The 26,952-nt window shown below is 38.3% G+C and overlaps 1 protein-coding gene across 2 annotated transcripts in view; it reads left to right on the top strand.

Annotated features, from left to right (window-relative positions):
• The window catches only part of TRPC4AP (transient receptor potential cation channel subfamily C member 4 associated protein), an 82,450-nt gene that overhangs the window by 30,865 nt on the left and 24,633 nt on the right, over positions 1–26,952 (top strand). For both annotated transcript variants that reach the window (XM_003359957.5, XM_013985291.3), the window contains exons 2-7: positions 2,793–2,921; positions 5,378–5,494; positions 10,457–10,514; positions 13,075–13,130; positions 14,437–14,565; positions 19,240–19,447. In XM_003359957.5, coding sequence (XP_003360005.1) covers positions 2,793–2,921; positions 5,378–5,494; positions 10,457–10,514; positions 13,075–13,130; positions 14,437–14,565; positions 19,240–19,447 — 697 coding nt within the window. The remainder of the gene's footprint in view (positions 1–2,792; positions 2,922–5,377; positions 5,495–10,456; positions 10,515–13,074; positions 13,131–14,436; positions 14,566–19,239; positions 19,448–26,952) is intronic.

Genomic DNA, 26,952 nt, shown 5'->3' with positions numbered 1-26,952 from the left:
AGGTGCAGCCCTAGAAAAGACAGAAAGACAAAAAAAAAAAAATGCCTGGGTTTATTTTGGAACTCTGTATTTTGTTCCATCAATCTATATGTCTGTTTTTGTGCCCATATCATACTGTTTTGATTACAGTAGCTTTGTAGTGTAGTCTGAAGCCAGGGAGCCTGATTTCTACAGCTTTGGTCTTCTTTCTCAAGATTATTTGGTTATTTGGGGTCTTCTCTGTTTCCATCAAAATTTTAAAATAATTTGTTCTAGTTCTATGAAAAATGCCATTGGTAATTTAATAGAGATTGCACTGACTCTGTTGATTGCTTTGGGGAGTATGGTCATTTTAATAATATTGATTCATCCAATCCAAGAAGATGATATATCTTTCTATTTGTGTCATCTTCATTTTCTTTCATCAGCATCTTAGAGTTTTCAGAGTTTAGGTCTTTTGCCTCCATAGGTAGGCTTATTCCTAGGTATTTTTTTCTTCTTGATGCAGTGGTAAATGGGATTGTTTCCTTGATTTCTCTTTGTGGTATTTTGTTGTTACTGTGTAGAAAGGCAACAAATTTCTATATATTAATTTTGTATCCGGCAACTTTACTGAACTAGTTGGTAAGCTGTAGTAGTTTTCTGGTAGTATCTTTAAATATTTTCTGTGTATAAAATCATGTCATCTGCAAATAGTGACAGTTTCTTCTTTGCCAGTTTGGATTCCTTTTCTTTCTTTTTCTTCTCTAATTGCTGTGGCTAAGACTTCCAAAACTATGTTGAATACAAGTGGCAAAAGTAGGCATCCTTGTCTTTTGCCTGATCTTAGAGGAAATGTTCTCAGCTTTTCACCATTGAATATGATGTTAACTGTGGGTTTGTCATATACAGCATTTATTATGTTGAGTTGAATTGTGACCCCTTCTTGCCCACTTTCTGAAGAGGTTTTATCATACATGGGTGTTGAATTTTGTTAAAAGCTTTTTCTATATCTGTTGAGAAGAGAACTTTTGATTTTGTTGATTTTTATTCATTTTTTCCATAACTTTTTTGCAATAATCTTTTTAATTTCATCATGCTTGCTTTGGTTTAGTTTATTTCCCCCCCCCCCCGCCCCTGGCTTCTCATGGTAGAAGATTAGATAATCTGATATCTCTCTCCTTTTTTAAATATAAATGTTTATGGCTATAAAGTTGTCTATAAGCACTGCTTTTGCTGAGTCCTGTGAAACCAGTATTGTTTTCTTTTCCTTTCAAGGAAAGGAAAGATGTTTTTTATTGTTTTGGGGCTTGCCTGGATTTGAGCTTGCTTGAAGTATATAAAATTTCTGATACTCACTTTGACCTATAGAAATGGTAATTTCCTATGGTTCAAATTACTGTCACAAACATCTCATTGCCTCCCATTACCTCTGTATTATCTTATTTTTACAATCTATGAAAACAAGCTCAAAAAGAATAATGGGACTTGTCTAAGATCATTGGACGGATATGTGTCAGAATAGACTAAAATGTTATTGAAGACCTGCCATGTCCTGTAATAAGTTACAGTGATCTTTTGATATAATTGAGGGAGAAGTGTACATGAAAATGGTTCACTTCTGGCACCTGATAATGCTGTGTCCCAGAAGTGTTAGTGGAAACTGCCTATTGATTAATGAACCTGTCATTAGACTTCTAGTCTAATGGCCATTAGGCTATTGCTCATGCCTTCAAACATTTTTATGGAGTCTCTGCTCTGTGTCTGGCATTCCTTGAGAGAGAGAGGTTTGTACAATCAACATAGCCTGGTAGCTACTTTGAAGGAGCTTGTGGTTGCCAAGAGGGGGGACGAATGAACCACTAATTATGATACACTATGGTAAATGGTAGAAAAGGCCCCAGACCCTCCAAAAAAGAAGAGAGGAGAAGGCCTATCAAGGAAAATTTCTGGGGGTTTTGGCTTGCATTTTGAAAGAGGAAAGAGCTTTCTGGGTAGAAAGACAGGGAGGAGAAGGAGCTTTCCAGGTATAAATGACATCCAGAGGATGTTCTGTAGTAATTTTCAGTTGCCCTTTGAACAACACAGGGGTTGGGGGCGCCAGCCATCCACAGTCAAAAATTTGTGTATAGCTTAGAGTTGGTCTTCCATACCCGCAGTTCTCCTGCACCCCCAGTTTCACCCAACCTTGGACTGTGTTGTACTGTAGTATTTGCTGTTGGGAAAAAACCCTCATGTAAGTGGACCTGTGCAGTTCAAACCTGTGTTGTTTAAGGGTCTACTGTATGTGTGGGTAAGTAATTACTCCCCTTCCCCCCCCCCCAATAGGTTTATTTTCTCTCCACATGGTTGGCATATCATACATACAGGTACAGGGCTCTGAGGGCGGAGAAAGAGCACGTGCCAAGAGCCATAGAGAGAGAACATGACCATGTGGAGCCTAGTGTGTGCTTTGGAAAAGAGACGAAGCTAGAGAGGAAAGTAAGTGATAGACTAGGAAGGGCATGTATCACAGACAAGGAGCCAGACTTTTCCCTTACCAGCTGCGGGGGAACTTTTGAAGGTTTTGAGAGACCTCTGGAATGGGAGGGAAGGTTCTCTCTCTCTCTCTCTTTTTTTTTTTTTCCTTTCTTCTTCTTGTTTTTTCTAATTAAAGTATAGTTGATTTACAATATTGTGCCTTTTTTTTTTTTTTTTAAGGAATTAGATTGAAACCTTTGAATTATTTGTCCTGGGTGGATTTAGAAGCCAGCTGCTCTTCTTTGCCATATATGCTAGTAGTTCTTTCCTCACCAGTAAATGGTCCTCTTTTTTTTTTTCTCTTTGACTCACAGTTCACTGAGACTTTTTTGATGGAGAGAGACAAACAGTCCAAATGGAGTGGAATTCCTCAGCTGCTCCTTAAGCTGTATGCAACCAGCCACCTCCACAGTGACTTCGTTGAGTGCCAAAACATCCTTAAGGTAACTGTTAGGGGCCTTGGAGGGGCTCCATTCAAGGCATCCAGATGATGATATTTTCTTTCCTTCAGTCTACTTTTTAAAATAGCCTGTTGTAATTGCGTAAGCTGTAGATAATTTGGGAAGTTCAGAAAAAGTGCAAAAAAAATAAAAAAATAAAAATCACCTATAATTCCATCACCCAGGGATAATGACCATTAAATTCCCTGTGTATCTACTTCTGGGTTTTATTCGCACTTATTTTATGTCAGTGCTTGCTTGATTTAGGAGGCCTGTGCCCTGAAATTGTGTTACATTCTTTTTGAGCAGGATTTAAAGGATCTCATTTTGCTGAAGCTTCAAGGAAGTGTGCTTATGGTTGTTCATAATTATGAGTAACTTAATAAAATGAACAGACTGGGCTTGATGGTTGAGGAAGGGGTGGAAAGACTGCAAAGACATCTGGGACAATTGTTCTCAGTCTTGAGAATTTAGATCACCAGCTCTAGCTATAGCTTAAACCTATGCAAGTTATATCCGATCATGATAAAACGATACAACGTTTTTTCAGAGATGAAATTCTATTTATCACATAATAAGTCATTCCAAAATATAATAGGGCCAAAGAAGTTTAATCTCTGCCTTTAAGAAGAGTTGTTTAAAATTTAATAAAACAAAAACATTTTGTCTTCTTGATCTTCTCATAGTGTCTTACTCTTGTTTGAAAACATTTAGCAAAGAATTATACATTATCTCATTTGATTCCTGCAGAATCTCAGATACACATAGACAATATTTGTGAGTGCTCTCTGTGGACCATCATTTCTTTATGCATTCAGCAGATACTTATTTGAAATTTACTGTGTACTAGGCATATTTAGTTTTTATGAAAATTCTGTGAGATGGGTGATATGTATTAGTCCAGATGCTTTGATTGCAGTTAACAGTAACCCACTCAGGCTAGCAAAAAGGATCCTTTATTGTCTCACATAACTGGAAAGCACTGATGGGAATTCAGGGGTCAAATAAAATTAAGCTGTTCCTTTCCTGATGCCTGTGTGTGGCCTCATGTTCCTCCACAGAAATGGGGCTGTTACCTGAAAAAGAATAAAGAAGATACTGACCAGGCAAATCCAGATGTCTTCTCCTTTCCCTTTTTCAGTTGAGAAAACTGAGAGTTGGCATAACCCACCCAAAGCTATGCGGCTGTCACACAATGTGTCTTCTCCTGAAACCAGCTTCCATTGTACTATATTGCCAGCAGGAATTACAGCCTCGTTTTATAAATGAGAGAAATGAAACCCGGAGGAAGTAGTTCAGTCAGTTACTAATTATGTGACCCTGCACAACTTCATGATTTTGTTTTTTCATCTGTAAAATGAACAGAACTATACTCACTTCATTGAATTATGTTAAGGATTAAATGGGCTAAAGTATAAAACCTGGTACCAGGCACATAATAGAGTTCTGCTTTTTATTTTCTTTCTTCCTTTCTTTCTTTTTTTTTTTTTTTTTTTTGGCCACACCTGAAGCATGTAGAAATTCTCAGGCCAGGGATCAAACCCCCACCACAGCAGTAACCAGTGACAACACTAGGGAGTTAGTTAGTTAGTTAGGAGTTAGTTCCCTGAGCCACTAGGGAACTAACTCCCTCTGCCTTTTCTTGATGTGTGGTACCTGGACCAACATCAGCATCACTTTGGACCTGTATAAATGCACATTTTCAGGCTTCACTCCAGACCTATTAAATTAGAAACTGAAGGTAGGACCCAACAGCCTGGGTTTCAGCAAGCCCTTTAGATGATTCTGATGCTCACCACTATGTGAGAACTATTGATCTAGCCCATTGTGTTCCTTCTTCCTCGAGGTTCCTGAGAAGGGAGCATAATGAGAAGGGTCCTTTAGTCTTCCTATTTCACCCAAAATAGTTCTGCTTTCTTCTCTAAGCACAGATTCAGGAGCCAAACTTCCTAGGTTTAAGATTTCTCTCTGTCACATACCCCCTGTGACACTGGAACCTCTGTGTGCCTCAGTTTCCTTATCTTTAAAATTGGGCTGATAAGTTACTATTATATCATAAGGTTGTGAGGATTAAAAGAGGTAATACATGGGCGTTCCTTGTGGGCTAGTGGTTAGGACTTGGTGCTTTCATCACCACAGCCCAAGTTCAGTCCCTGGTCTGTGAACTGAGATTCCCACATGAAGCCATTGCACAGCATGGGGGGATGAGGGTGTTGGGGTTGGGGGGAAGAGGTAATACATGAAGTACTTAGAACCATGTCTGGTATATAATAAGCATTTAACAAGCTAGATATTACTGCAACTTTTATTATATCCAGATTAATTTTTTTTATGGTTAAGTGGCGGCTGTCTTTGGGCTCATGGGAATTCAAGTAGCGACTAAAATGCAAACTGATGTTTTGATGTCTGGTTTGTGTTGCGTACTAAAACTGAATGTCTCTGTATACTTTCTTAATTAGGAAATTTCTCCTCTTCTCTCCATGGAGGCTATGGCATTTGTTACTGAAGAGAGGAAACTTACCCAAGAAACCACTTATCCAAATACATATATTTTTGACTTGTTTGGAGGTGTTGATGTAAGTAGTTGTTTATTGTTGCTACTGCTACCTAATGGCTTGAGAATTTAAGTCTTGAAGTGGGAAATAGGAAATATTTTAGGAACCATAGCAAACATTTCAGAATTTTAATCTTTAGAAACTCAGTGGTACTCAACCTGTGTTGAAGCACTGTAGCTTTTACGTTAGAAGAATTGATTTATTTAGTTGATAATATAGCCACCTTTTCTTAAGGCACAAAGTAAAAGGTATGTCTCCTACTTCCCCATGTCCCCTCTTTGGAGGCAGCTGTGAATGCTAGTTTCTTCTATGTCCTTCCAGAGATGTTCTGGTAGTGTGTGTGTGTGTGTGTGTGTGTGTGTGTGTGTGTTTGTCAGCAGTTATCCCCACTGTCCCTACCTTAGGTTTATTTTCTTCCCATGTAGAGATGGCACATCACTATATACAGGTACATGGCTCTGTACCTTGCTTTTTCCATTAATTCTTTAGCTTGGGGATAGATTCCTTTTAGTACATGTAAATCTGCCTCATACTTTTAAAGAGCTGCATAACATTCTCTGGTGTGATTAGTCTCTTATTCACCCAGGCCCCAATTGATTATCTCACACCTTTCTTGTAACAAACAAGATTGCGGTAGAAGTTTTTGTATATATTGAGATCAAAGCTTATGTGTCTTGTTTTTGGTAAACTCTTTGATTTATATTCCTGAAATTTTATCAATTTATGTGTCTAATAACAAAGTATAAGAGTGTCTGTCTATCCACACCATCAACAACACAATGTGTATGTGTATTCTTATGGACCTTGTTATTGAGGTTTCACCAGCATGCAGTAAAGGACACCAGGAGTTAACAGAAAATAAGCTCATCATTGTCACTACCCCCCAAATCACACAATAGGCTTTTACCAGCACACAGTAGTCTCCTCTACTAAACAGTGTATTTTAAGTATTTTAAACATTTACTAATCAGGTAAGAGAGAAATCGTATTTCTTCATTGTTTTTTAAGAAGTTCTATGGAGATACAGTTCATTTACCGTGTAATGCAGCCATTTAAATTCTGTAATTCAGTAGTTTTTAGCATATTCATAGGTATGTGAAACCACCACCACAGCCAGTTTTAGAACATTTTTATCATGCCAAAAGAAACTCTGTGTGTTTTAGCTATCACTCTCCTGCTTCTCCAACCTCCCACCCCCACCCCCTTCATAGGCACCTATTACTCTACTTTGTCTCTATAGATACCCTTGTTCTGGACATTTCGTAGGAATGAAGTCATGTAATATGTGATCTTTTGTTACTGGCTTCTTAATGTTTTCGAGGTTTGTCCTGGTTGTACATCTATAACATAATTATTAAATGTTATGCCCCATTTATAGTTATTATAAAATAGTGACTGTATTTCCTGTGTTGTACAGTATATCCTTGTAGCTTATCTCATATCCAATAGTCTACATCTCCCACTTCTCCCAGCTCTGTACTGTAACCCCCTACCCTCACTTTGTTAACCACTAATTTGTTTTCTGTATCTGTGTGTCTGCTTCTTTTTTTTTATATTCACTAGTTTGTTGTATTTTTTAGATTGCACATGTAAGTGATATCATACAGTATTTGTCTGTCTTTGTCTGACTGATTTCATTTAGCCTAATGTTCTCCAGGTCTATCTATGTTGCTGCAAAAGGCAAAATTTTGTTCTTTTTTATGGCTGAGTAGTATTGGTGTGTGTGTACCACATCTTCTTTATTCATTTTTCTCTTGATGAGCGCATAGGTTTCCATGTCTTCTTGGCAGTTGTAAATAATGCTGCTGTCAACATTGGAGTGCACGTATATTTTTGAATGAGCGTTTTTGGTTTTTTTGGATATATGCCCAGGAGTGGAATTCCTGGGTCATATGGTAGTTCTATTTTTAGTGCAGCTCCATCAATTTACATTCCTACCAAATGTGTACAAAGGTTCCCTTTTTCACATCCTCAACACCATTAGTTACTCATGTTCTTTTTGATGATAGCCGTTCTGTCCTGTATGAGGTGAGGTCTCACTGTGGTTTTGATTTGCATTTCTCTGATGATTAACAGTATTAGGCATCTTTTCGTGTTCCTGTTAGCCATCTACATGACCTCTTTGGGAAAATATTTATTTATTCAGGTCTTCTGCCCATTTTTTAATCAGGTTGTTTGGCCTTTTTTTGTTTGTTTGTTTTGTTTTAAGGGCCACACCTGCAGCATATGGAGGTTCCTAGGCTAGGGGTCTAATCGGAACTATAGCCGCCAGCCTATGTCAGAGCCACAGCAATGCCAGATCTGAGCCACATCTTCAACCTATACCACATCTCATGGCAAGGCCGATCCTCAACCCACTGAGCAAGGCCAGGGATCGAACCCGCAACCTCATGGTTCCTAGTCAGATTCGTTTCCACTGTGCCATAACGGGAACTCCATGTTTGGCTTTTTTTTGATGTTGAGCTGTATGAGCTATTTCTGTATGTTGGATATTAATCCCTCATCAGTCATATCATTTGCAAATATCTTCTCCTATTCAGTAGATTGTCTTTTTGCTTTGTTGGTGGCTTCCTTTCTTGTGCAAAAGTTTTTGAGTTTAATTAGGTGCCATTTTATTTTTGTCTTTATTTCCTTTAGGAGATGAATCCAAAAAAATATTGCTGCCTGCTGCAATTTATGTCAAGGAGTGTTCTGCCTATATTTTCCTCTAGGAGTCTGATCTTACACTTAGGTCTATAATCCATTTTGAATGTATTTTTGTATAATGTTAGAGAATGTTCTGATTTCATACTTTTCCATGTAGCTGTCCGGTTTTCCCAGCATAGCTTATTAAAGAGGCTGTCTTTTCTCCATTGTATAGTCGTGCCTCCTTTGTTGTAGATTAACTGACCATAAATCGGTGGATTTATTTCTGTGCTTTCTATTCTATTCCACTGATCTATGTATCTGTTTTTGTGTTATTGCCAAACTGTTTTGATTACTGTAGTTTTGTGGTTTAGTCTGAAGTCTGGGAGGTTTTTTTTTGGTTTGTTTGTTTGTTTTGGCTTTTTGTCTTTGTGGGGCTGCACCTGTGGCATATGGAGGTTCCCAGGCTAGGGGTTGAATCAGAGCTATAGCCACTGGTCTGTGCCACAGCCACTACAATGCCAGATCTGAGCCACGTCTGTGACCTATACCACAGCTCATGGCAACGCTGGATCCTTAACCCACTGAGTGAGGCTCGGGATCAAGCCTGCTTCCTCATGGATGCTAGTCAGATTTATGTCAGATTTATTTCCACTGAGCCACGATGGGAACTCTTTTTTTTTTTTTTTTAACTCTAAGGTTTTACAACTATAAATTTTCCTCTAAGCAGTGCTTTAGCTGTATCATAAGTTTTGGTATATTGCTCCATCTCAGAGTGTTTTCTAATTTCCCTTGTGAATTCCTCTTTGATTTGTTGATTATTTATTTATAATTTATTTTAAAATATCCACATTTGTGAATTTCCCAAATTTCTTTCTGTGACTGATTTCTAATTTTATTTCATTGTGGTCAGAGAGCATGTTTTGTATGATTTTAATCCTTTTACATTTAATAAGGTTTGTTTTATAGTCTAACATATGACTTGTCCTGGAGAATATTCCATGTATGCTTGAATAGAATGTGTATTCTACTGTTGATGGGCAGAATGTTTTATGCCTGTTAGAGCTTGTTTGTTTATAGTGTTTGAGTCTTATATTTCTTTCTTTTTTTTTTTTAAATCCTTTTAGGGCCGTGCCATGGCATATGGAAATTCCCAGGAAGAAGTCAAATTGAAGCTGTAGCTGCTGGCTTACACCACAGCCATAGCAGTGCCAGATCTGAGCTGCTATGCCACAGCTCACGGCAGTGCTGCATTCTTAACTCCCTGAGCAAGACAGGGATCAAACCCGCATCCTCATGGATACTATATTGGGTTTGTTACCACTGAGCCACAGCGGGAACTCCCATGTCTTCTGTTTCTTTGGTGATTCTTCATTGTCCATTATTGAAAGTGGGGTACTGAAGTATCCAACTATTATTTTTGAATTGTGTTTCCTTCACTTCTGTCAACTTTTGCTTCATGTAAATTTTGAGGCTCTGATGTTAGATGCATATATGTTTATAATTGTTGTATCTTCTTGATGGATTGACCCTTTTATCATTATAAACTGTCCTTCTTTGTTTCAACAGCATGGGTTTTTAAACACATATTTGTTGTAAACAGTTTAAAGAAAATTATGTGTTATATTAAAAGTATATAAAATGAAAAATGAATGTGTATTCTCCCTAGCCCCCTGTAGAAATAAGTATTAACAGTTTATGGTGTATCTTTTGTGACTCTTCATAAACATGTGTTTATAAAAGAACACAAATGTTCCTTAAGCAAAGGAAGAATCATAGTGATAAATGTTCTCCAGCTTTAAAAAAAATTAAAGCCACCTTGGATCCTCGAGATTAACTAATCTAACCTGCTTATTTTTAAAAATGAGAATTCCCATTGTGGCTCAGTGGTAACAAACCTGACTAGTATCCATGAGGATGCGGGCTCGATTCTTGGCCTCGCTCAGTGAGTTAAGGATCCGGCGTTGCCATGAGCTGTGGTATAGGTCGCAGACACTGCTTAGATCTTGTGTTGCTGTGGCTGTGGTGTAGGCTGGCAGCTGCAGCTCTCATTTGACCCCTAGCCTGGTAACTTCCATATGCTGCAGGTGCGGCCCTTAAAAAAAAAAGTTGAGGCCGTGGAGGGACATTGACTTGCCCAGGTTTACATGGGAAATAGGTAACTGTGCTGCAACTAGAACCCAGGTTTCTCATGTCTTGGTACAGTGCTTATTTCCCTGAACTTCATTGCCTTCTGCCTGTGCTGGGAACAAGAGGGTCTTATAGTACCATGACTGATATTTAGCCTGTGCAAAGATTGTTTTGTTAAGTTGTGCTTTGAATTGTGAAGGTTTTATTATATATGTATTTTTTTTATAGCTCCTTGTAGAAATTCTTATGAGGCCCACAATCTCTATTCGAGGACAGAAACTGAAAAGTAAGTATACTTGTCAGCCACTAGTCCTCATTTCCCAATCTGCTGATATGTTAACACCCAGGAGTTTCTCTTCTTTCCCTTCCTAACTCTTAATAATGAGGACATACCTTCCATTCAGCTGTAGGAGGCTCTCCCTACTCTTAATTATGCCGCTCTCTTTTGTTTTATACTTAGTGGAAATACAGGTGTGGTGCTTTAAAAGAAAAAGTGTGAAAACTGCTGGGCTGGGAGTTCTCTTGTGGTGCAGTCAGAGATCCAACATTGTCACTACGGTGGCTTGGATTGCCGCTGTGGCGTGGGTTTGATCCCTCACCCTGGGAACTTCGTGCCATGGGTGTGACAAAAACAAAAACATTCCAAAAAACCAAAAGCTACTGGGCTAAAAGAATTGCGTCTTTTTAGTTTCTAATAGTCGTTGAGTTTAGTTTAGCTTTTATGTTTTCTTTGCAAATTCTTATTTCTCGTATAGTTAATTGAGAGAGTAAGGAAAAACCTGGTAAGATTATTTGTTTTATTTTTTTTAATCTTTTTATTATTTAGTTGATTTGCAGTGTTGTGCCAGTTTCTTCTGTACAACACAGTGACTCAGTCATACACAGAAACACACACACACCTACACATACTTTCTAATATTGTTTTCCATTATGGTCTGTCCCAGGAGATTGGACATAGTTTCCCTGTGCTATAGAGTAGGACCTTGTTGTTTATCTGTTCTAAATGTAACCCCAAACTCCCAGTACATCCATCTTGTTTTTATTGTTGTTATAAAGGTGATAAATGCCCTTTGTACAAAGTTCAGTCATTACCAGTAAATGTGTATGGTAAAGTCAAGAGTGTTTTGGTAGCACATTATTTCTTAAACAGGGTGGTGGGTATATGGGTATTGTTCTATTATTATTATTCATAAATAACACATGTTGCAAATATTTTTAAGTAGTCAGTATTTAATTAAGAAGAGTATGTGTACTTACTTTGGCATTAAAAGCCAGAAATCACTTCAGTTAACATTTGATTAAAAATTTTTTTCCCTGCAATATCAACATGACATATAAAAGGCCTCATTTGTGTGTGCAGTAGTGGTTAGGAGGATTCATGTTCATCTTTGATGTTTCAGCTTTGTATCCTGTCTAAATTGGTTCTTCATGTTCTCTGTCCTCATAGCAAGTAACATCTTGTAATTACTTGTTGGTGTACTTATTTATTCTCTTTCCCCCCACTAGTGTCATGAGGCTTTGTCTTTTTTTTTTTTTTTTTTTTTTTTGCTAGCCACTGTTTATTCTATATGTGCTCTAGAGTAGGTGCTGAATAAATATTTGATGAATGAGTGAATTCCACTTTTCCTTTGAAAGGTCTGGAAGTACTGAGATACACTGATTTGGTGTTCCAGCCATCTCTGAAGTCATGAAATAAACCAAAGAGCCCCCGTAGGTTGAAAGGTGGTGGTGGGGGATACAGGACATCTGCATTGTCTCAAGATGATGTTAGATAACTGTTCTGGTCAAGTTAACCTGGTAGGGCTGCCTACTAGAATCTTGGAGGGAGGCCTAACATTTTGTGACAGCATAGGGCAGAGACAGTTTTTTAAAGTAAAAGTAATGCCATCAAAACACTTTATCCATAGTTCATACTCACTTTTATCATGTCCTAATTTCAGGACAATAAAGATTTAGTTTCCTGGAGCTCCTGTTGTGGCTCAGCAGTAACAAACCCAGCTAGGATCCATGAGGCTATGGGCTCAATCCCTGGCCTTGTTCAGTGGGTTAAGGATCTGGCATTGCCATGAGCTGTGGTGAAGGTTGCAGATGAGGCTTGGATACTGCATTGCTGTGGCTGTGGTGTAGGCCAGCAGCTGTAGCTCCAATTCAACCCCTAGCCTGTGAACTTCTATATGCTACACTCAGGGCCCTAAAAAGCAAAAAAAAAAAAAAAATTATTAGTTTCCTTTTTGTTGTGCTTTCCTGTTCCTTCTCACAGAGAAGTAACAGGTCTTTATTGTAGTTAGTAGGTTAGAGATTAAAAGCCATTTACCCAACACAGATAAACACTCTGGGTCTAATATCCTTGTTTGCTGCTAGTTGAATTTTTAATGGAAATTTATATCAAGAATAGTCAAGGTGCTTATACTTTGGATTCTAGTAATTCTGCTTTTAGAAATGTATCTTGGGGAACCAATTCAGCACAAGCATAAAAGGGCTTTACATTATGTTATTTATTTTTAGCCTATTTAAATAGCAAAATAGAATAAAAACCTGGGTATAATTCTAAGCAAGCTACAAAGGGAACATGGCTTATTAAGTAATAAAAGCACAGCAGGTCGATATTATGAAGAGCAGAATAAATGTGATACTATATCAAACCAAAAAGCAATAGACAGATTAGTTTGTAAGTTTTGATGGGTACCATGAAACTCTTTGGTAAATAAGGACTAGAAGGAGGTATGCTAAAAGGAAAATAATCATCTCGAGATAATGAGAAGCAGTTCTTGCATTTAAAAATTTAATTGTGTTAACACTATTTTTCCAATGAGAAAAATAACCAATGATTCCCTTTTCACTTTCAGTAAGTGATGAAATGTCCAAGGACTGTTTGAGCATCTTGTATAATACCTGTGTCTGTGTAAGTACCCCTGCCACTGGAGCCTCATTTATATCCCCACATGTGCAGTGCTTGAGAAGGGAAGATTTGAGTGGGGGTGGTAGACGTGACAGCTATCTTCAGACATTTGGGAATTATTTTATATGTGCCTGAGAACCAGAACCAACAGGTAGAAATTATGGGATGGTAGAATTTCGTAGTAATTGTTAGGAGCCAGAGCTACTTCAGTAGATACTGAAATCCTTTAGTCGTAGAGGTGTCCATGCAGAGACTTGGATGTTAAATGGATACACAAATATCAGAAGAGTCTCTGACCTTTTAGGAATCCTTTAAGCCCCATTTTGTCTGCTCCTTCATTTTTCTTGTTAGAAAACAGAACAAGTACCAGAAGACCCACCTGTGTGTTGAGCAGGGTCTGCTAGGTTGATCAGTGAGTGAGAAAGAATAGTAAATAGAAGAAGTAATTTGGTAGAAAGAGCATAACAGTTAGTGCTAGAACTTGGTTTCAGGTTCTGGCTCTTGGCTTCATGCTTAATAATCCACCCTCTTGTGCTCTAGTTGCTTATCAGTAGAATGCATTTAATAATCATACTAACATTATAGGGATGTTGTGAGGATTAAATGATAGATGTGAAAAACACTTTGTAAAGTAATATATCAATGTTAATTTTTACAAGATTCAGTACCTATCTTTTGGGAACTTATGTGAAAAACTTAGTGAATCATACACAGCAGAAGGAAACAATACTGTTGTAGAAATGAAACCTATATGCAGTAAAAACACAAACATATAGGAGTTCCCGTCGTGGCTCAGTGGTGAACGAATCCGACTAGGAACCATGAGGTTGCGGGTTCGGTCCCCGCCCTTGCTCAGTGGGTTAACGATCTGGCATTGCCGTGAGCTGTGGTGTAGGTTGCAGACACGGCTCGGATCCCGAGTTGCTGTGGCTCTGGTGTAGGTCGGTGGCTACAGCTCCGATTAGACCCCTAGCCTGGGAACCCCCATGTGCTGTGGGAGGGGCCCAAGAAATGGCAAAAAGACCAAAAAAAAAAAGAACCTATGATGGATATCATAAAAAAAACTCCTCTCCAGAAAAATGGATTTGCACACAGTGTTTTGTATATAGTTTTAGGGATTTAAGGGCTCAGCCAACAATTCCTGAAAAATGGATTTGCACACAGTGTTTTGTATATAGTTTTAGGGATTTAAGGGCTCAGCCAACAATTCCTGATGGAATTGCTTTTCCAGTCTCTGGAAGGGATATTTTGCGCTTTATATTTTATTTTGTGGTTATAACCTATTCTGCCTTTTTTCTTCTTGGGATAGACGGAAGGGGTTACAAAGCGTTTGGCAGAAAAGAATGACTTTGTGATCTTCCTGTTTACACTGATGACAAGTAAGAAGACATTCTTACAAACAGCAACCCTCATTGAAGATATTTTGGGTGTTAAAAAGGTAAGCTGTGTTCTTTAACAGGTGAATGACCAGGGGAACAAGAGTGTCTCAGGCAATTGCATTCTCAGACCTGAATAATGTATGGAGCTCTTTTAAAGAAAAATTCTACCATACTCCTAGTGTTAAATTATTTTTTTGTGTGTTACTTAAATGTATTCACTAGGTGATTCTAGGTCATACTCCTTATACTAATTGATCTTACATGACCATAAAACTGAAATAAAAGGTAAATTGAAAACAGACTAATTATAAAACTCAGATTGACTTTGTGAATTTAATGTGTTGGCGAATGTTACTTCATTAAAATCAAATTGTCTCTCAGTAATTAATGTGATGCAAGATCTTTTTAGCATAGTTATGCTGTGCGATGTCTGTTTGCTTCCCACTTTTCTACATTCGAATTGCTATGAAACCTTTCATTAGGATATGTTCCTGTTGGTGATGATGTTGAACTTTCGCTTACTAAGTTCCCCTTTATTATTTCTCATTAGTCTTCAACAGTTAAACTTTAATTGACACCAACATAAGAGATAACAAATATGAGCACTGAAATCCTGAAATCCTGCTACTTGGTCATAAGACGGACATTTAAATGATCCAGAATATGCTTTAAAAAAAAAATAACAAATTCAGATTGAAATGAAAGCACTAAAAATTAATCATTAAGACCACTTATTGAGGAAATTGACGTAACACTGTAAATCAACTATACGCTTACAAAAAAAAAAAAAAAAAAGAACTCACAGACCCCAGAAAACACATCTAGACATGCTAGAGAATCACTATTTTAGATTTTTGGTGTAGTACTTATTAGACCCTGGCTTAATTCCCCCAGTCCTTGTCCCATGGCTCCATGTTTGTTGCAGGTTGGCACATTTCTTCCTCTTACTTCTGAGGAGGTAGGAGTAGCCTCTTAGAGTTAGCAAAAAGAGTACCTCTGTATTTGTGGTGACCCCAGCTTTCATTTCTGTCTTTCTACTGTACTTTCCCCAGGCTCTGCTTGTTATTGCCCAGGCAGGAGATGCACAAGTGACCCTTTGTTGGAAGGAACACATTGGAGATGTGTGCAGGTCCCAAACAGAGCCATTGTGCCCTTTGACAAAAAGCCTTTGTTATTTTTCCAGTAGTTGTTTGCTCCAGAGTGTGAGAGGGGGCTTCCAGGGAGGAAACTCCAGACTCCCTGGCAGTCTCAGCATGGGACTCTAGGATTGCTCCTTCATAACTTTCGTGCATGTTCCTCATGCCCTCTCCCTCTCTCTCATTCCTTTCTGTGTTGCCAAAAAAAGTGAGTTCTGCTAGACATTATAGGGACCTTATTAGTGCAGTTTAAAAGCGAGAGAGACACCATAAAGTGGGAACACAAGCCACAAACTGGGAAAAGATATTTTGCAAATCAGGTAACTAACAAAAGATTAGTATTCAGAATTTATCGTGAATCCTCTCAAATTAGCAAGGAAAAGACAAATGGCCCAGTAGAAAAATGGACAATGATAGGAGCAAGCATGTCACAGAAGAGAAACAAATGATCCATAAATGTAACAAATGATCCATAAATGTTTTGTTTTCTAGTTGAACATGTGCATATCCTGTGACCCAGCACCTAGAGAAGCACTGCCCTGATGACCAGGGATCAGTTTTGTGGCCTGAATCACCTATAACTTGTGCTCAGGCATACTTGTGGGGAAGCTCAATCCTAGAACAGTGATTCTTAGAAGTAAAAACACTTAACTGAAGCTAAGAGAGAGTGTGAAGTCAATGTAGTAGGTGTACCAGCTAAATGGAAAAGATCAGAATTGTGTAAGGGTATTATTTGATTAAGTGTTTGTTTCATATTTATATACATGTTTATACATTTATCTGTGTTTACTAGGTTGTGATGGAAAAACAATTTTTTTTTCTTTCGTCTTTTTAGGGCCGCACCTGTGGCATATGGAGGTTCCCAGGCTAGGGGTCCAGTCGGAGCTGTAGCTGCCAGCCTACGTACGCCACAGCCATAGCCACGCCAGATCCGAGCCGCGTCTGTGACCTACACCCCAGCTCACGGCAACGCCGGATCCTTAACCCACTGAGCGAGGGCAGGGATTGAACCTGCAACCTCATGGTTCCTAGTGGGATTTGTTTCCACTGCGCCACAACGGGAACTCTGGAAAATTTATTTTTTATTCTTGGATATTGTCAGAATGATTTGGAGGCCACTAAAATCCCAGAAAAAGTTTTGTACATGTCCATCAAGAAACATATAGAATGTTTATAGCATTATTGGTTAAAAGCAAAAAACTGAAACCAGATCTTGGATCCATCAATGGGAAAATGGATAAATGTAGTCTATTCACACAGTGAAGTATTATAAAATAATGTTGCTATAGGCAACAACACAGCCGAGTCATAGATATTACTGATAGAAGTCAGGAGCAGAAGATTGTATATATCAGTTTTGCAATCTCAAAATTAAGAAAATTCAAATCATATCACATTTTTTTCTTTCTTTCTTTTTTGGCCATCCTGTGGCATAAGGAGTTTCCCAACCAGGGATCAGATCCGAGCCACAGTTGAGACCTACACTGCAGCTCTGGCAATGCCAGATCCTTAACCCATTGCACTGGCTGGGGATGGAATCTGTGTCCCAGCGCTCCAGAGGCCCCACTGATCCCCTTGAGCCATAGTGGGGACTCCCAAAACTTTTTTTTTTTTAATGAAAAAGCAGTAATAAAATTCAAGATAGTGGTTACATCTGATAGGGAGTGAGATGTGATTGGAAGGGCACATGAAGGTGTTCGCTTTATTTTGCTTCATAACATATATTGTATGAAATATGAAATAAAAATTAAAATGTAACACAAAGAAGTGGGCCTGAAGGGTGAGGGACCTGGTTTGTGACCCATATACTATGTTAGATAGGACTAGAGGAACTGATGAGCTGAAAGTCCCAGTTTCCAGTAATAACATCTGGAAGTAGCTAACACCTGTTAGGTACTGGGGAAGGCAAAGGTGGAAGAAGCTGCTCCCACATACCCCCCCCACCCCGACGGCCAACCAGAAATAGGGGTGGGATTCACAAGGGTTCTAAGAATCATTTATTTATTCAGTACACACTTACAGAGACCCTCACTGCCAGGTTCTATGTGCTGAGGCTCTGGAGAGAAGGTAAGACACACCTCTCCCTCAAGGCAATGTCAGTTTATTTGGGAAATTGGATGCAGAAACAGATCATTACAAGATCATGTGATAAGTATGTGCAGTGATAGGAAAATACCCAGTCCAGTGGAAGTTAAGTAAATTAGTAAGATGAAGGGGAGCAGTTATTACTTGAGGAATATAAGGTTGTTTTAGAAGGAGAGAAACTGAACACTTGGGGATGTTAAGGAAGAAAAAAAATGAGACTATAACCAAATAACAAAAAGTGATTGATAAAATTCAATATTCATTCATGATAAAAGCTAGGAATAGAAGAAAAACTCCTTAACTTGATTTTGGATAATCTTTTAAAAGCTATAGCAAACATCAAACTTAACTTGAAATTTTGGAAATATTTCTATTAAGGAAAAAGGCAAGTAACGCTGCTTTCACTCCAGCTAATTGGTTACATGAGCATGTACACAAGGAGACACCGCTAAAAATGGTACTTGCAACATTGTTTAGTTGTAGTGGGTCTGAACATACACACATGTGTAAAGGAGAATGATTAAATAAATTGTGGATTAAAACAATGAGAAATGAATGAACAGACTTTTGTATCTGCATAATTGAATCTCATTATTGACTGAAAAGTAATATATCATTCACACTGTGTGTACAAAAAAACCTATATTTTTATTGAGATATAATTGATTTACAATCTTATATTTCATATATACAACAGATTCAAAATTTTTATTGATTATACTCCATTTATTTTTACGATTTTATTATAGTTGATTTACAATGTTGTGCCAATTTTTGCTGTACAGAGTGACCCAGTCACACACATTTGTTTTCTTATATTACCTTCCATCATGGTCTGTCCCAAGAGATTGGACATAGTTCCCTGTGCTATACAGTAGGACCTCATAATTATACTCTGTTTAAAGTTATAATATTGGCTATATTCCCCATGTTGTATAATATATCCGTGTAGCTTATTTGTTTTATATATAGTACTTTGTAAACAATACTATGTATTTGAATGGAAATATTTGTAAGTGTGAAAACATTCATAGGAAAAATAAACACAAAGTTCAAACTAATGGTTACTTCTGGGAAGAGAGAAATGAATGCAACTGGGTATACACAGTGGTCTTCAGCTGTATTTAAAATGTTTTATGCCTTAAAAAAAAAACCATCTGTGGCAGCTTCTGATTGCTAAAACTTATTAAGTGGTGGGGTTTTTTGTTTGTTTTTGTTTTTAATAGACAAATTGGAGGAGATAGGCGAAGATAGAGAACAAGAATAGTGGCACTCAAAGGATTTAATCCTCAAACCAATCCTGTGAGATAGATTAGTCCCATTTGACAGATAAGCAAACAAAGACTTAGGTTCCATGACTTACTTCATGTTGCACAGCTGTAAATTGCAGAGCTGGGATTTGAACCTAAGTGGTTTAGTTAACAAGCCCCTTCTTAGGGGAATGCTGAAGAGGGCCACATCAAATCTCGAATGAACTGAGCATAGAGATTGTTTTATTTGTGTCTTTTGTAGGAAATGATCCGACTAGATGAAGTCCCCAATCTGAGTTCCTTAGTATCCAATTTTGATCAGCAGCAGCTTGCTAATTTCTGCCGGATTCTGGCTGTCACCATTTCAGAGATGGATACAGGAAATGATGACAAGCATACACTTCTTGCCAAAAATGCTCAACAGAAGAAGAGTTTGAGCTTGGGGCCTTCTGCAGCTGAAATCAACCAAGGTACAGTCTCTTAAGTTGTCAGAATTTTGACACTGTTGCTCTGAGATCCCTTCCTAAATCATCCTAGGTCTTTCCATATTTCTAGAGATTTGATCCCTGTGAGGGTTCTTAGGGTCCTCTTACAGTTAAAAAAACAAAAACAAGAACAACAAAATGTAAAATTTGTATGTGTGTATCTATTCATTATTTTGGGGGGCCAAGTAGATAGCCATTGTTTTTGGGGGTTTTTTTTTTTTAATCGCTAAAATATAGTTGATTTACAGTGTTGAGCTAAATTCTCTTGTACAGCAAAGTGGCTTAGTCATACACATATATACATTTTTTTAAAATATTCCTTTCTATTATGGTTTATCCCAGGAGGTTGGATATAGTTCCCTGTGTCATATGGTGGGACCTTGTTGTCTATCCATTCTCAGATTTTTTAATAGTTCTAGAACCTCAAAAAAAAATTAAGAACCATTGTTTATCAGAATTAAAAATATATACAGTTTTGTTCCACTAAGCCTTTTCTGGGCCTGTATCCCATATATGTGTGTGTGTGTGTGTGTATGAGAATGTATGTGTCTGTGTATAAATCAGAGATACTGGAGGTTTGGTTCCAGTGTCTACAATACTGTGATAAAGCTAATATTGCAATAAAGTGAGTCAGACAAACTTTTTTTTTTTTTTTAGCTTTTTAGGGCAGCACCCTCAGCATATGGAGGTTCCCAGGCTAGGGGTCTAATCGGAGCTGCAGCTGCCGGCCTATGCCACAGCCCCTGCAACACCAGATCCAAGCCTCATCTGCTACCTACACCACAGCTCATGGCAACGCCGGATCCCTAACCCACTGAACGAGGCCAGGGATCGAAACCGCAACCTCACGGTTCGTAGTCGGATTCATTTCCACTGTGCCACAACAGGAACTCCACAAATTTTTTGATTGCCCAGTGCATATAAAAGTTATGTTTGGCATTCCTGTGGTGGCTGAGCGGTAACAAACCTGACTGTATCCATGAGTATGTGGATTCGATCCATGGCCTTGCTCAGTGGGTTAAGGATCTGGCATTGCCTTGAGCTGTGGTATAGGTCACAGATGTGGCTTGGATCCCATGTTGCTATGGCTGTGGTGTAGGTCAGGCTGGCAGCCACAGCTCCAATTTGACCCCTAGCCTGGGAACTTCCATGTGCCATGGGTGCGGCCCTAAGAGGATGCACACACAAAAAGTTATGTTTCTGCTATATTTAGTCTATTAAGTGTACAATAGCATTATGTCTAAAAGATACATATAACTTAGTTAAAAAATACTTTATTGCTTAAAGTGCTAGCCATTGTCTGAGCCTTGAGCAAGTCATAATCTCTTTGCTGATGGAAGGTCTTGCTTTGATATTGATGGCTACTGACTGATTAGGGTGGTGGTTGCTAAAGCTTGAGTGGCTATGGCAGTTTCTTAAAATAAGACAACAGTAAAATTTGCCACATTTAATGACTCTTCCTTTGATGAGCGATTTCTTTGTAGTACCCAATGCTATTTGATAGCATTTTACCCACAGCAGAACTTCTTTCAGAGTTGGAGTTAGTGTTCTCAAATCCTGCTGCTGCTTTATCAACTAAGTTAATGTAATATCCTAAAGCCTTTATCGTCATTTCAGTAGTCTTCATAGCATCTTCGACAGGAGTGGATTCTGTCTCAAGAAACCACTTTCTTTGCTCATCTATGAGAAACAACTCTTCATCTGTTAAAGTTTTATCGAAATTGCAACAATTTAGTCCCATCTTCAGGCTCCACTTCTTTTGTTGTTGTTGTCGTCTTTTTAAGGCCACACCTGTGGCATATGGAAGTTACCAGGCTGGGGTCGAATCAGAGCTATAGCCGCTGGCCTACTCCACAGCCACAGCAACGCCAGATCTGAGCCATGCCTGTGTCCTCATGGTTACTGATCAGGTTCGTTTCCACTGAGCCATGATGGGAACTCCCAGGCTCCACTTCTAACTCCAGTTTTCTTGCTTTTTCTACCACATCTGCAGTTATGTCCTCCACTTGAAGTCTTGAACTCCTCAAAGTCATCCAGGAGGGTTGGAATCAGCTTATTCCAAATTCTTGTTAATGTTGATATTTTGATCTCTTCCCACGAGTCATGAATGTCCTTAATTTCATCTAGAATGGTGAATCCTTTCCAGAAGGTCTTGGTAGGGTTCTTCTCCCCATCCTTTCTTAAGATTTTGGGGGGAATTCTCATTTTACTAAATCATAGAATATCCATTCTTTTAAAAATGTATTTTATTATAGCTAAATTATGGCACATTAATTTTATTATAACTAAATTATATCTTACAGCTGATTTAAACACAAGCATGCATACACACTGACAAAAAGCTGACATTTGTTGAGCTCCTGTGTGTGGCAAACATTGAGCTAACTGATTTACCTAGGATTAAACAAAATCACTCCTCCAAGCAGCCCTTTGAAATAGAGATTGACATCCCATTGCAACTAAGGGTCATACAGTTTCAGTATTGGGCACCTGTGTGTGCTGAGGCACTAAATGACCTTTATCTTTTAGTTTCCCCTTTAGAGGATCTGTTCTGGCAGGTTATTTTTATTCTGTTAATATCAGCTACCATCATGATCCTGTTTGTAAGCTGATAAGTAAAACCACTATTTCCCATCGTCTTTGGAGAATGAGGTATTCTAGTCAATTGTGCTTTCATAACTAAGAATTAACCCCAAGCCTAGTTTTCTTTGACTTGGGGGATTAAAAAAAATAAAGTCTTTATACAATGTCAAGGTTCTGGAGTTTCTGCTGTGGCACAGTAGGATTGGTGGGATTGGTGCTGTCTCTGGAGCACTGGGATGCAGGTGTGATCCCTGGCCTAGGAACTCCATATGCCTCAGGGTGGCCAAAAAAGAAAAAAAAAATGTCAAGGTTCACTTTTATATCTGTGTGGCTAACCCATGAAATTACCTACATGTGATGTCTGCTTGTAGCTTTATTAAATGTTGTTTTTAGCACATGATGTTGTGTGGGCAGGGTCTAGTTCTTCCTGACTCTGACCATAATTCCTATCTGCTTGACCACTCCCCACCTCACACACATTTTCCTCTAGTCAGATGCCCTGGGAAGGCCACAGTGAACATAATTAAATGGCAAGTGGATGAGACAGATCTTAGTCCTCATTGTTGTCATTCTTTAATCGAACTCCAGTACTGAATACTTTTAAATAGAGGTACAAGTAGTAGTCAGCTTTGGCTGCCGTACAGGATAGCACAAACTGGGTGGCTTAAACAAAACAGGTTAGTTTTCTTGCAGTTTTGGAGGCTAGAAGTCCAAGTGCTATCAGCATTGGTTTTGGTGAGGCCTCTCGTCCTTGCTTGCAGATGGCCACCTTCTCACCGTGTCCGCATGTGGCCTTTTCTTTCTCTGTACCTGCACAGAGAGCTCTCTGCTGTCTCTTCCTCTTACAGAAGGACACCAATCCTACCAGATTACGGCTCTGCTCTAACGACCTCATTTAATTACCTCCCTAAAAGCTCTGTCTCCAGATATAGTCATATTGCGGATTAGGGCATCACCATATGAATTTGGGGGTGGGTGGGGACAGTTTAGTCCATTATAGTATGGAAAGCTGAAATGTGTAGGATGTTGCCAAAACATTTTTTTTTTTTTTTTTTTTTTATAGTGGCTGCACCCACAGCATATGGAAATTCCCAGGCCAGGGGTTGAATTTGAGCCTCAGCTGAGCAATGTCAGATCCTTTAGCCCCCTGCGCCAGGCCAGGGATTGAACCCACAGCTCTGCAGCAGACTGAGCCACTGTGGGAAAGTTTTAACCCACTGCATCATAGCAGGAACTCTTATTTTTAATAAACTATGGCTGTGAAATAGTTTTCTTGCCGAGTGAAATGAAGATTTATGCTGTATTCCTGGAGCTTAAATCTTCTCAGAAGCTACTACTTATCTCTTCTATCAGTTCAGATGAGAACAAATGGGTCCATTTGCAAGGGGAAAAGAAATCAAGATTTTAGAGAGGTAAACGAAGCCACAGGCCTGATGATTATCAATTTATAGGTGACACCAAGCTGAGAGGCGCTGAGTTAGGCAGCATATGAGCTAGGATGGAATTCAGAATCATCTCATAGAGCTGGATAGCAGGGCCTAAATTGTAAGAGGACGATTTACAGGAGTATTTGGGAAATTCTAATGTTTCAACAGATATGAGGAGAGAGAAGTTCTGCATTTGCAGAAGTTTTTGGAATTTGTGAGTGTTTTAGTTGTCAGCCAGTTTAACGTTCTCCAACAGTGTGTGGTAGCTACAGGTAAAACTCTTGAGAAGTACAAAAACTGTATGACGCTGGGATGCCAGTCCTCTGAGACTGAGTATAATTGGGCCAATGATTTTTTTCTGAGGAGAGAATCTATAACTTTCGTCAGCTCTTCAAGAAATGAGTGACTAACAAAAGCTCAGGAATCTTTGGGTTGGAAGTCAGTCCATCCCTAAAGTAGAAAGGAATGAGGGGAGATTGCTCAAGCACTAGAATTAAAGACCGATAAAGGCATTTTTACAAACTGAAAAGAAAAGAAAAAGAAACTAGAACTTTCTTTTTAACTGGAGAAAGGAGGTGTAAGTAAAAATCCATGTTTTTAAATTTTTCAAAATTAGAAAATTTTAGAAATCCAAATTCTTCATTTATTTTTTGGAAAAAAAATACATACCTATAGTTTTTTTAAAAAAATTCACAAGCTACAAGAGGAACAGCAGGTGTATAGTAGAAAGTCTTTTCCCCTCCCCATGGAAACCTATTAGCAGTTATTCTTCTGTCCCTTCAGAGATGCTATGTACGTGCCCAGTTAAGGGGTGGAGGAGCGAAGAAGAGAGACTGGCTCCTTTCTGTGTAGACGCATCTTGATATAAAATAAGCACCATTCTGCCCCTGGGTCTTTTCACTTTATCTTGCAAAGCATTCCATCCAGTACATAATTATCTGATTCCTTTGTATAACTGGATAGTATTCCAGTGTTTGGATTGCCGTAATTTATTTAGCCAGTCCCCTGATGATGGTAATGTGGTTTATCCAGGTCTTTATTCCTACAAATAGCAACTTCATAAATAATGATCTTATGTATAGGAGTTCCATAGTGGCTCACCAGTAAAGAATCCAACTAGTATCCATGAAGACGCAGGTTTGATCCCTGGCCTCACTCAGTGGGTTAAGGATCTGGCGTTGCTGTGAGCTATGGTGTACGTTGCAGACTCGGTTCAGATCTGGCACTGCTGTGGCTGGAGTGTGGGCTAGCAGCTATAGCTCTGATTCAACCCCAGCCTGGTAGCTTCCATATGCTGTGGGTGCGACCCTAAAAACAAAACAAAACAAAACTTAATGTATAGAGTTCAATGTGCTGTATAGTTGCCTTTTAAACTTTGATAGACGTTGACAGATTTACCTCCCATAGAAATTACAGTATAGGGCCTTTTTAAACTTCTTGATATTTGTCAAACTTGGCAAGTGAAAAATGGTATCTCAAAAACCAAAAATCAGTTCAGTTTCAGTATATTTTTTTTAATTGAGGCAAAAGTCACAAAAAAAAAAATAACCGCTTTTAGTACATTTGTAATTTGTGCAGCCACCATCTACATTTAGTTCCAAAACATTTTTTTCACCCCAAAAGGAAACCCTGTACACATTCAAGAGTTATTCCCCGTTTGCCCCAACCTGTGGCAACTCTCTGCTTTCTGTCTGTGAATTCGCCTGTTCTGGATATTTCATATAAATGGAATAAAGAAATATGTGACCATTTGTATCATGTATCATGCCTCTTTCACTTGGCATGATGTTTTTGAGGTTCATCAATGCTTTGCATTATTTTATTCCTTTTCGTGGCTGAATAATACTCATTATATGTATATACCACAATTTGTGTATCCATTCATCAGTTGATGGACATTTGGGTTATTTCCACCTTTTGACAGTTGTGAGTAGTGCTTCTCTGAACACATGTGTACACAAGTATTTGAGCACTTGTTTTGACTTCTTTTGGGTGTGTACTGAGGATGGATTTGCTAGGTCATATGGTAATTCTGTGTTTAATATTTTGAGAAAAAGTTAATTTCAGTGTAGTTATTTGCTTTTTCTTAAATTAAGTAATTCATTATTTTATAATTACTAATTCATACTTACTAATTTATAGAGGATGGAAAAGGGGGCAGGGGCTAAGATGGTTTGCCAATCTCTGTGCTGGGACTAAATTTACATAACTTCACATATTCCTCCTAATTACTTTGTTTTAATTTATTTTTAAATACTTTTCTTTAAATTCTCTTGAATTTTACTTTAAAATTTTTCATTATGAGAAACTTCACACATATAAAAGTAGAGACTGTTATATGTTATATATATGTTATATATATTATATATTATGTTATATATATGTTATATATATTATATATATTATGTTATATATATGTTATATATATTATATTATACTGTTATATGCCACATATAACAGTGTAATGATCCCCACTTACCCATTACCTAGCTTTAGCAATTATCAACGGATGACCTGTCTTTATCTCTATCCCCATTCATTCCTCCCTTCCTCACTTTGTGTTATTTTGAAACAAATCCCAGACATTATAAGATTTCATTTGCATATATTTGTGTTTCTTTAAGATAATGACACTTTTTAAAACATAACTCCAGTGACATATGTACTCTCCCAAATTAATAGTAATATTTTGATATTATGAAATAGCTATTTGTTTTTTTAGATGATGCAAAAAAAAATCTTTATTTTCAAAAAGTTCAGGAATTCCCCTCATGGCTCAGTGGTAACAAACCTGACTAGTATCCTTACTAGTATCCATGTGCTGCCAGTGCGGCCCTAGAAACAATACAAAACAAAAAGGTGTTCACTGAAAAGTTTCCCTCCCACTCTATTCTATGGCCTTATTCTCTCTACCTTTGACAGCTGCTGCTATTTCTGTCCTTCGAAGAAGAATTTAATGCATACACAAACAAAAATGTACAGACATTAGCCTTTTCTTTAAAAAAGGTTAAACTTTGGAGCCAAATATTGCACCTGGATTCCCTGCTTTCAGAGTTTATTATGTTCTTTATGCTGACCAGAATTTGTTTTTATCATTGTGAATGAAATGGGACTGGTGAATATAGAAGTTGGGTATTCAGTTTCTTTGTTTACCTTAAAAAAAAGGTTCAGAGGAGTTCTCCTGTTGTGGTTCAGCAGGTTACAAACCTGACTAGTATCCATGAGGATGCAAATTGGATCCTTGGCCTCGCTCAGTGGGTTGAGGATCTGGCATTGCCATGAACTGCAGTGTAGGTTTGGGTCAGATCCCAAGTTGCTACGGCTGGGGCATAGGCCAGCAGCTGCAGCTCCAATTTGATTTGATCCAGTCCTAGCCCCAGAACTTGCATATGTTGCAGATGAGGCCCTAATAAGAAAAAGTGTTTATCTTCTTTCTTCCTGCTAATACGTGTGTGTTATAGGAAAGTCGAAGTATAGTTA

Source organism: Sus scrofa, chromosome 17 (genome assembly GCF_054392235.1).
Source record: "Sus scrofa isolate SSC_HxYL_T2T_F1_AM1 chromosome 17, Sscrofa_HxYL_maternal_Yorkshire_Landrace_v2.0, whole genome shotgun sequence".
Taxonomy (NCBI): domain Eukaryota; kingdom Metazoa; phylum Chordata; class Mammalia; order Artiodactyla; family Suidae; genus Sus; species Sus scrofa.
This window is presented reverse-complemented; position numbering and strand designations above follow the sequence as displayed.